We start from the raw sequence: 11,604 nt of genomic DNA, 5'->3' as shown, positions 1-11,604 counted from the left end.
GTCGAAGATGGGAGATGTAAGGCTGGCTCCAGATTCACGACCTTGATCTCATTACTAGCGTCGTCTGGAGCAAAGAGGAAGTCTGTGTTTTGGTGCTGGATTTATGGTATATGTCGGTGAGCCTGCACAACGCTGTGGCGACATTATACCGTCAGAAGACTTTTGACCAAGCCGAATGACTTCTAACAGGTATAATTGGACAAACTATCATGAAGCTTGAGTTGAACCCACAAAAAATTGAAGGATTGTACCACAGGAGTCAGGAGAGTTTACAAAAAGCTTCCCAAATTATACACCACATGCGTTATTCGTGCAGTGGAGGTTTGAAGCAGAACCAAGCGAATCATAGTGTCAAAGCCCGTCATGAATTTTTGAATTCTCATTACTTGCCGTTAGGGGAGTGATTATTTGTTCGATTTGAAGAAACATTGGTTACTTGTAAGGGGTGACTAGATCTGGGTAAGGGGACCTTATCCAGGATGACCCTTGGTGGTCCAGTATTCGGCCGCTTGGAGCGGCGTTTGACGGCAGGTGCCAGTTTGTAACTATCAGCAAAACCAAGTCTGACTCGTCATTGGAATCTGCAAGTGCCAATTCAGTTACCAGTTCCGCCACGTGTTTTGTTCAGTCAGCTAATAACAATATGGCACAGCACATAGTGTCAGCCGACCATGTTGCTGCTCACGATGGCTTGAGAGGGATAGACTCATTACTACTCCCTCACAGCAAATGTAGGCATGAAGGAAATCCTGAATTTCTTACTGGATTTGAAGATCTCAAGTTAAGAGCACTTCCCCTTTCAAGGATAAATTGCAATATGATAACTATGTAGAAGATGAGTCGTCTTCTGACTGGTTATCCAAGTCAAAACATTTGAAAGCTGGTTTCAAGTTTTGAAACAGAAAGGGCAATAAAACATAATGTAACACAATTTCTTTTCCCAAATTACTGTTAGCTCATTGTCCAACAAATCAGGAGGCGATCAAAAGCGTCCTGGCAAGAGTGGCCACAACTGCGAAAACTTTCGACAAGGGTTACCATTTAGTGCGGAGTAGTTGAAGGTTATCATCAAGTCCTACAAGTGCTGCATGAAGTGTAAAGCTGCAAGGGTTGTCATGAGCTGCTGTCACATTCAAAAAGCAGGGTAGAGAGTAGCAATCGACCCTCCTTTGGGGATGTTGACGGATTTGTAAACACTCTCGAAGATGTCAACACCCCAACGGTCCTTGTTGTCCAGAGCCACTAGGCCGCGATCGGTGCCAATCGTGAGTTCGAAATGCTGTTTCTGCTCGGAACCTTGAATCCAAATTTCCACCAACACCTTGCCCGCTTCTATGTTGTTTCCAATGCTCGCTGCATCCCAGAAGCACCACCAAAATATTAAACAAAAGAATGAACAACAGCCCACTTGCGCATTGTCATTACGATCGGGAAAACAGAAACATCATGTGCACTAACCGTACGATCTGGGACCGACTTTGATGTTTGCGTAGCCTTTAATCTCAGCATTTGAGCCATTGTCGAAGCGCACGTTCACCATTACATTCCTCATGCTCCTGTTGCTGACGAAAATATGGTTTCTGTCCTCGACACCAGCAACAGAAATCCACATGGCGGTCATGACCAGAACCACAACTATGAACCCCACAGAAAATTTCATGCTGGGATACTTATTGGCACAAGGGTCAGGAAATCCGGAAACTGGAAGTGGGATGCAGAATCAGAAGTCGATTCAAACAGTGCGGATGCGTGGGAAAAACTTGATTTTATCGTTGCCTCCACCTGACCTCGATCGAGACGGTTAGAAACTCAACAATTAACGAAATTGTTGCTTTGGTGTCTATCCGATGTCTCCTCCACGTCCATTGCCACGTCAAGCGACATCCCACCAAGTTCGGGATTTAGGTTAAACGAGTTTGTGCAACTTAAGCTTGAGGTTATAAATATAAGTAACACTTCGAGTGTATGACCGCTATGTTGATCAAAGCTGCTTAGCATTAGACTTAGAATTAACAATAAATTTTCATATAAAATTCTAACACATTGAAAAAGCAAGAAAAGAAGATGAGATTCTTGCCGTCCAGTGAGGATGAAGAGGTAAGAGGACGTATTCGTGACCCAGTGGACGTTCCCGACGATTACAGTTGTAGTTGGATTTAGAGAGTCCCCGCATGCAAGTTTCGCAATAATAATCTTAGATGCCATGTGAAGGAGCATGCTATGTTCATGGAAGCAGCACGGTAACAACGATCAGTTGGAATCATTCAAGATTGAAGATGTGGAGCAGCAATGGAGATAGGCTGACGAATTTGTAACAGTATGCTGCATCAGTAGAAGTAGCTGCCTTAAATACATCAGAGTAAAACGAAGTTTGATCAATTTCCGAAATGCATAATGTTTCATAGAGAAGGCCGTGCCACCCTCACAGATATGACACTCCATAGAACCCAATTTCAGTAATATTATCTTACAAACAGGGTTGCATCAGGTGCTAGGCAAAGGTGAACAGTGTCAACGATGAGCAGGAGCGACGGGCGCTGCTACGCCCAACACTGCTGCCAAAATATGCCGCTAAAAATGCTTCATTGAAGAAGCCACCAACTAAATGTCTGATGTAATCGAACTGCAGGGGCAGTTCCCAATCCTACTTTACCATTCGATGAAATCTTAATTCTAAATAGTACAATACAGATTGCAAGCGACAGAATTGGATCGGATCAGACCCATATATTCTCCAAGATCACAGTAACACGAACTATTCACAATAATCATGTGCGTTCTGCATCCAACTTCTGATGCAACCAATGAATTGAACGCAATAATAATGGTCAAATGTGGGATATAGACTAGGGGAGTTGCCAATTGGAAGGGAACTTCGAGCCCCCTGTGGTTGACACGAGTTGTGCAGGTGGTCAATGATGGCATAATTAGAACCACCCATACCGAACCTCTATATACTTGTTTTTGATCCACCGGCAGCCGCTCCTGACACTCTCCTTCACCTTCCGCTCCACCGTAAACACCTTGTACCTGGCAACACGCTTCTTGCGCCGCGTCTCAGGATCCGCTTGTAACCACGACCCACGAGCTATCTTAGTATCTTTCGTTCTACTCGCATCGGCGAGATCGGAGTTGCCCGCATTCCTACACACGTCACTGTGATGTCCCACCGCCATTCTACCGACACCCAAATCGTAATGCCACACGGACAAAGACAAACCCAATATAGACTGAACCCGAATCCTTAAGGCAACAACGACAATCCAGCTGGATCAATATGCAACTCTCACATGACGCGAACATGTGCATATCACCCATGAGAACCAAAAACTTCGACTACAAATCTAACTTCACCACATTCCCCCCAGCTTCATTCACCAACCATGCAAAAAATACCACTAAAAGTCGCCACTACCCTCCAGCGGGAGCCACTCAACAAAAACCTCAAACTGTCCTCCGAACCCTAATTGCCCACAACAACACTTTGATACGAGAAGTTGAGTAGCGATGCGAAAGCCCAGGACATGCAGCTGAGCTCTACATGGAACTCTGTACAGCGAGCTACCGTTAGATGACGACGGGCAGATGATCCCACAGCCAGCCCGGAAAGCGTGACGAGACGGCTCCAAAAGCAGAGCGGCCCACCTTGACTACAATTTTGGCATTCCCAGTAAACACGCATCCCGTGTCAAGGTAGATCGCCACCGGACCTAATGTGAGCGTTAGATGGTGGTCGGTAGGCTGAGCTCTCGCATTGGCACAGAGATGGTGGCCCCGCCCTCCCTCCCTCCTCACGATGATCCCAGTTGCAGCAGCAGGGCCATCATCTCGTGACGAGGAGAGACGATTGCAAGCGGACTCTCTCACTCTCACTCACTCTCTTCTTCTCCATCGCCCACCCTCGCAGAATTGTGTCGCAGGAACCACTCCATCCAATCGACTGGCTCCGCAATTTTGGGCCGTCGGATCGCTGCTGCCGCTCAGATGCAATCTCAACCGCTGATCGGATTTCTGGGAACGGAGGGAGGGAACATAGGTGTACCAGGGGCGCGGGCAGGCAGGTTGGAGGGGGGGGGGGGGGGGGGGGGGGCAGGCTGTGAACTCAGAACCCTTTCCTGATTGGGCCCGCACTGATTCACATTCACATAAATGGGTGCTGAATTTTGCTCAGGGGCTGCCATCTCTATCCCCACTTTTCAACCATCACTCTTGCAAAACATCTTCCTGGAAACAAAAGGATCATGTACTTGTATCTTTGTATTAGAATTTATATAAGAGTATATGAAAGAGTTACTTTGAAGCAAGATATACCTCACACATAGAAACCTTTACTTCTAAGAATAAGTATAGTTATATAAAATTAAGATGATATGTTAGAAAATTAACCAGTTTACTAGTTATTTAATCTTGTAAAATTTTATTTAATCTTGTCATGACTATTTTCCAATGTTTTTAGAAGTATAAGCATAATAAAGAGTTGCAAAAGTACTATTCCTGAAAAAATGTAAAATCAAATTTGTATTAAACATTAGAAATTGGAAAAAGATCTAAGTTATAAACTTGTTTTGAAGCATTATAAGAAATTTGTATAACATTAAAGTTAACGAAATAATATATATATATATATATATATATATATATATTTTATAAAACTAAATAACCTCAAAAGAAGTAAATGAAATAATATAATTGAATAAAAAAAAAATTTATGTTTGTATATATATATATATATATATATATATATATATAAATCAAAGAAGTCTCTAAATTACATTTAGTGGAATTATTTTCAAGTAAAAAATATATATATCTATATATATATATATATATATATATATAAAAGATGATAAGATATATATTTTTATTAATATTAGTTTTTTATGTATTTTATATTAAAAAATAAATTAAAATTATATATATATATATATATATATATATATATATATATTTATAAATATATGTATGTGTGTATGTGTGTATATTTACATGTGCACATAAAAAATTATGTTAAATATTTTTTTATACAAATTTTATATTTAAATTAAAATACTAAAATATATTTATAATAATAAAATAGATAAAAGCTTAACACAAAAATATATTGAAACATCATTAATTTTACAATACATGTTGTTTAAAATAATATTATTGAAATAAACTATAGTATAGATAAATCAATAATCAAAATAAATAAAATAATATAAAAACCTTAATGGTATCTTTTATGTTATTATTTTTGTATCTTTTAAAATATATATATAATTTTTTTTTATAAATATACAATTATATAAAAAAAAACATAATTAAAGTTGTGAGATATATTTAAGTTAGTATTTAGTTGTATTTTAATAATAATTTATAAATTTTATTTTATTATAAGTTTAAAATTTAAAATATCATATTTATTAATGATATATATCTATTATAATGGCCATTAATATTTATTCTAGTAATTACTTATATGATTTAGTAGAAGTAGATAAAAATAGTTTAATTTCATAATATCTTTTAAAAAAGCTGCTTAGAAGCTTTACAGATGTTACTTTAATTTTATACTTGTTTATAATTAATTAATAGTTAAAAATGTAGTTAACAAGTTAGCCATGTATTATATATGTTGATAGCTTGTAGAACATCCTAACTATATGGCACACATATAGAAAATTTATTTTGCAAGTTAAGACATATATCTAACAAAGTCAAAACATATTGGAGGTCCTAAAAAACATTGCTATGCAGCTCTTAGTTAAATAGTATATATGGAAGTAAGAATGAAGCCTTTTTCACTCTTCTCAATTTCTTTCTTGATTCTTATCTAGTTTCAAAAATCTTCAAATTTCTAATCTTTGGCAATAATCATTATAGTTTTTTTTTGAATATATTGACTTTCTTACTATTATTATGTCATCTCTCTTTGATACTTACTTCATTTTTTTATGTATCTTTTTTTGGATTCTTGTTCTTGATAAATTAACAAAAGTACTAATTCATTATTCTTATCTTGTTTTTAGAAGTGAATAGATTAATCTACTTCTATTATTGTATATTAAATTTAACTTGAGGATTTATTAAGTTTTTTGAAATAAAAGAAAAAATCATAGGTACAATACTTGGCAGAGGTGAAAATAGGTTTGTTACTATTGCAGATCTTCATGAACTTGTCAACACTTTTATGATGGAAATTTTATTCATCACCAATTTCAACCATAGAAACACTATTTTTATGCATATAGAAGAAGTTCAAAGTCTTGTGCAAAGGAACACAATTAGCCATTATATATACTATTGAATTCTAAAACCTTGCTTGTGATGTAGACTAAAACAACAAAGTCCTTATTAATCAATTTTGATATGAATTGAAGGATTGTGTTAGAGATTTGTTATTGATAGTTTCAAAGGTAGATTCTTTAAAACAATTTATTTCTCAAGCTATTGCATGTGACAATTAATTATTTGAAAGGTGTCACGAATAAAGATTTGGTTGGAGAGGAATAAATCAAGTAATGACAAGAGTTTTTAAGTTTTCAAATACTTATTCATCAAGGCCGAAATTAATGCAAATTGATACAATATATTTTAAATCTCTCACTAAGTAAGAAAATACTTAACATTTTTAAGAAAAGATGAAAAAAAAAAAGAATAAATGATAAAAAAGATAGTAAAAGATTTAATCTTAATCTTGCTTTTTTATAGAAGGAACTTCTATTTATTTTGTAGAATCATAAATGAGCCAAATCAAAGTAAATGAGCTAAGAAATGATATAAGTATGTATAGGAAGGAATTAAGAGTAGATTTTAGCAAAATTTACTTTAAGAAGCCAAAAATTTATATCCAAAGAGAATTGATTGTCACTTGGATCAAAATTAGATCCTAATGCACATAATCACATATCTATAGTAATTTTAGGACACTTTGAGAGATCAAAAAATAAGATTTGAGAGCAAACTTGAAGAAAGATTTTTGGACATTACTTTTATGTCAATTAAGTAATGTCCAAAAATCTTTTATGTCATTAAGATCTTAGAAATTGTAGTTTGAGGATTAATGAATATTTCTAAGATCTTTAGAAATCTATCAATTGAATTGAATTGATTGATTGATTGATTGATTGATTGATTGATTGATTGATTGATTTTTTTTTTTTTTTTTTCTTTTTATATGAATATTAGACTTAATTTCTAAAAAATTTGATAAAAATTAAAAACAATTCAATGGTTTAAAAAGGAGATATTGGTATTAGAAGTTCAACATTCAAATTGAACTAGGAGGCTGCCTAGCACCTAATTGAATTATCTTATATTTTTCTCAATTTGTAAGTGCAATTGATTTCATCTTTCTTGTGCTTGTTCCTAATTAAAACATTAAGAATTGATATCAATGGTTTGATCATTAATATTTGAGATTTCATTTTGCTATAGGATTTGTCAAAAGTTTGTTTAAGATCTAAGATTTGATTAGGATTTGGTTTAGGATTTGTTTGGAGTTTGGCTAGGATTAAGATTTGCTTAGAGTTTGGTTAGGATTAAGATTTTCTTGGAGTTTGGTTTAAAGCTTGACTAGGAGTTGATTAGGATTTTCTTGGAATTTGGTTTAGATCTTGACTAGAAGTTGATTAGAATTTGTTCAGGATTTAGGATTTTATTAGGATTTTATTAGGATTTGATATACAATTTGATTAAGATTTAATTAGGATTTTAATTAAGATTTGATCTAAAATTTGGTTAACATCCAATTAAAGTTTTAATTAGAGTTATACTAAGATTTTTATTTTTAGTATTATTTTAAAGAATTTTTGTTGTTTCTTTAAAGAGTCATTTCTAATATTTCTTTAAAAGATAATTTTTATATTTCTTTAAGATTTCTTATTATGTTTCTTTAAGGTAAGTTTAGGATTTTTTTGTATTTATTTTATAACTTCTTTTAAATTTACTTAAGATTGGTCAAAGTTTGATCAAGATTATTAAGGTCTACTTAAAGTTATTTAAGATTCTATTAGATTTGGTAGGATTATTTTTGCATTTTTACTTACCTACCACAATTAGGCACCTGGTGTATTCTCAAGCAAGAACACACGTAATATTACATTGTGCAGTTAAAATCATGTATAATATATAATAAAGGTCCTATTCTCTCTTTAAATCCCTCACCTTATTTTATAATATGTATATGTTTAAGACCTAAAAATCATAAAGTCTTTGTCTTATAAGATTCAAGAGCCTCAATTTTTTTTATAGACAAAGATTTTATCAAAAAATAAGAAATATTATTAGTCAAGAAAACTAAATCAATACATGTAAAGTTATAGATGATCATTTGTTGTCTTCTAGAGATGTTATTCATGAGACTACTTTTTTAAATATAGTAATTAAAGATCATAATAATATAATAATATTTAATATAATGAGATTTCTTTTTAATCTACTTATTTTAGATTTCTTATGATTAAAAAAATATAATTTTTAATTAGATTTAAATTCTTATAAGCTTAAATTTTCTTATAGTTTAATCTAAAATCCCATTAATCAAATAAAAATACATAAGTATAGTACATCCAAATCTTTACTAGTAGTTGCAAGAGCTTTCATACATGTAGCAAAAAAAAGTCAACTTTTGCCATATATGTCATGTCCATTTTTGATGATAAAAAGACATTAAATCATACTCCTAGCAAATATCAAGATTTCTAAGACATTTTTAAAAAAAATAGGTAGATATTCTTCTAGAGAATTAACCATATGATTTTTCAATTGATTTACACAAAAGAACTCAATCACTATTCAGATTGATCTATAGCTTATTGCAAAATGACTTGGCTACACTAAAAGAATACATTGACAAAAACTTTAGTAACAACTTTATATGCCATTTAAAATCTCTAATAAGAATTTTAATTTTATTTATAAAGGAAAATGATGGATTTCTAAAGATGTATGTAGACTATCAAGGACTTAACAACATTACCATTAAGAATAAGTATTTTCTATCTTTAATTTCAAGTTTTTTTTAATCAACTCAATCAAGCAAAGATCTATAAAAAAATAGATCTATGAGAAGCATATAAGTTGGTCTGCATTAAAAAAAGAGATGAATAAAAGATTACTTTTTAAACTAGGTATGGACATTTTGAATATAATGTCATGCCTTTTTGACTCACAAATATACCAACAACTTTTTAATATGTCATAAATGATATTTTTTATTAATTTTTTAATAACTTTATTTTTGCTTTGTATTACAAAAATTTAAAAATAAATAATTATATAATAAGATAAAAAAGTGTATATTCTACACTATTCAAGCTGTCTTCCTAGGATATATCATTTCCAACAAAGGCCTAATGATGGGTCCAAAAAAAAGTCAAGACTATCATAAAGTGAAAGATTTCAAGAACAGTAAGAGATATGCAATGCTTTTTGGACTCTATCACTTACAACCAAATCTTTATCACAAATTTTTTTCAAATTGCAATTCCACTTATATGTTGTTATGTTATGTGAAGTCTTCCTCAAAAGTACATTAGGCACCTAGCTATGGAAGATAGAATAGAAATTGCAACAAAAAAATCCTAATTCTAATAGAATATTAAATAAATATTAATTAAACCTCAAGAATGCTAATCGAATTCAAAAGAAATCTTAAATAAATTACAAAAGAAATAATAAGAAATATTAAAGAAATTGAAAGAAAATCCACAATAAATTTTAAAAGAATCCTTAAGAAGTTCTAAAAAATAATAAAATAATTACAAATATTTTTTAAACAAATCTCAATTAGGTTTTAATTTAATCCTAGTTGAAATCCTAATAGACTTCAATCGAATCTTAGATAAATTCTAAATCCTAAACCAAATCCTAAATCAAATCTTAGACAAATTCTAAATCCTAAATCAAATCCTAAATTAAACCTTATATAAATTCTAAATCCTAAATCAAATTCTAAATCAAACCTTAGATAAATCCTAAATCCTAAACTAAATCCTAGATCAAATCCTAGATCCTAAATCAAATTCTAAATCAAATCCTAAAAAAACCCTAAATCCTAAATTAAATCTTAGATCAAATCTTAGACCCCAAACCAAATCTTAAATCAAACCTTAGACAAATCCTAAATCCTAAAACAAATCCTAAATCAAATCCTAAATCAAATCCTAAAAAAATCCTAAATCATAAACCAAATCCTGAACAAATCCTAAATCCTAAATCAAACCTTAGAGTAAATCTTAGATCCTAAATTAAACTGTAAATCAAATCCTAAAAAAACTTTAAAACCTAAACCAAATCCAAGATCAAACCTTAGATCCTACACGAAATCCTAACCCTATTCAATCTAATCCTAATGTAGTTTAGAACCTCAATATTTATTAACTGAACTATTGATCTCGCTTAAAAATTTACTCATTTTTTTTAACAATTGATTTGGCAACAATTATACAAAATTTGAAGGTAATTGCACTTATCAAATTGAAGAAAAATCCTAAATTATCAAGGACAAGAACTCGATGAAAAAGCAATTCAGACAAGTGAGTCTTCACTCAAAAAAAGGTAAAAAAAATATAAATAAAAAGTATGTATATTCAAAGAGAAACTAGAATGGCTACTGCCAAAGACTAAAAAACATGAAGACTCTTGAAACTAGACTAAAAATAAGAAAAGAGTTGACAAGAGTGAAGAAGACTTCACTCTTGTCTCTATATATACTATCTAACTAGGAGCTACATAGTGACGTTCTATAGGACCTCCAATATGTGTTGACTTTGTAGGACACATGCCTTGACTTACAAGGCAAGTTTTTCTATGTGCGGGCGACATTCTTAGCTTGGTCTTCAAGCTAACAACATGTGTGGCACATGGCCAACTTGTTGACCACGTTTTTAATCCCAAAAGTCAATTAAAGATACCTATAAAGTCAAAGCAATGTCTATGAAGCTTCTAAGAAGCTTCCATATCAAATAGTATAGAATTAACTTATTTTTATCTACTTTTACTTACTTCTATCTACTTATATATGTAATTACTGGCTTATATGAGTATGTCCATGACATTACCCGCCTTTCTAGGGACGAGTTCCATCAAGAGTGGTCATCATATGTTGAGGAAATCTATGATGCGACAAATTATATTCGCCACATACTTTGATCTTTGTTCTCTTTGAAGATGATTGATAGGGCCTCTCAACCATCGGTAGTGTCCCATACCAGGGCGGGAAGACTACCCAGTTATTTGATCATTGTTGAGGCCTTCATAACTTCCTTCGAATGGAACATTTAGAATACCATCAAGAGTTGTTCCTACTTATAGCAAAATCACCAAACATCGGGAGTCCCTACCCAAATCGTGATACCAAATGCATTGTATCTTACCATCTATTCGAGGAAGAACCTGTCATTCTTGAAGATCTTCATCTCGATTGCATCGTCTTGAAGGTTGTGACAATCGTAATGTCTCATTGTCGTATTACGTGCTTTCCTGCTCGAGAACGTACTGGGCATCTGGCTGTAGAAGGTAGTATGGAGATTCGCTAATATTCAAGCAGTTTATCGGTTTTTGACTGTTGGAATACAAACAACTGCAAGAATACACCGTAAATCTATACGGATGCCCTTC

At 32.7% G+C, this 11,604-nt stretch overlaps 1 protein-coding gene across 1 annotated transcript; it reads right to left on the bottom strand.

The window, feature by feature from the left end:
- Window positions 1-869: 869 nt before the first annotated feature.
- LOC112276344 (uncharacterized) lies at window positions 870-2,238 on the bottom strand. The gene is made up of 2 exons (XM_024507622.3): window positions 1,459-2,238; window positions 870-1,353 (listed from the first exon to the last, which is right to left on the bottom strand). Exons 1-2 carry the CDS (start codon window positions 1,658-1,660, stop codon window positions 1,133-1,135), a joined length of 423 nt encoding a protein of 140 aa, XP_024363390.1. The 5' UTR covers window positions 1,661-2,238; the 3' UTR covers window positions 870-1,132.
- Between the last annotated feature and the right edge of the window lie 9,366 nt (window positions 2,239-11,604).

This window comes from Physcomitrium patens, chromosome 1 (genome assembly GCF_059467195.1).
Source record: "Physcomitrium patens ecotype Gransden chromosome 1, ASM5946719v1, whole genome shotgun sequence".
NCBI classification, from domain to species: domain Eukaryota; kingdom Viridiplantae; phylum Streptophyta; class Bryopsida; order Funariales; family Funariaceae; genus Physcomitrium; species Physcomitrium patens.
Note: the sequence above shows the minus strand (reverse complement) of the source record. Positions and strands in the feature narration are given on the sequence as shown.

Coding starts and splice junctions, on each gene's coding strand:
- LOC112276344 (XM_024507622.3), bottom strand. CDS start 1,660: ATGAAATTTTCTGTGGGGTTCATAGTTGTGGTTCTGGTCATGACCGCC. Junction 1,354..1,458: donor AGTCGGTCCCAGATCGTACG/GTTAGTGCACAT, acceptor TCTGGGATGCAG/CGAGCATTGGAAACAACATA.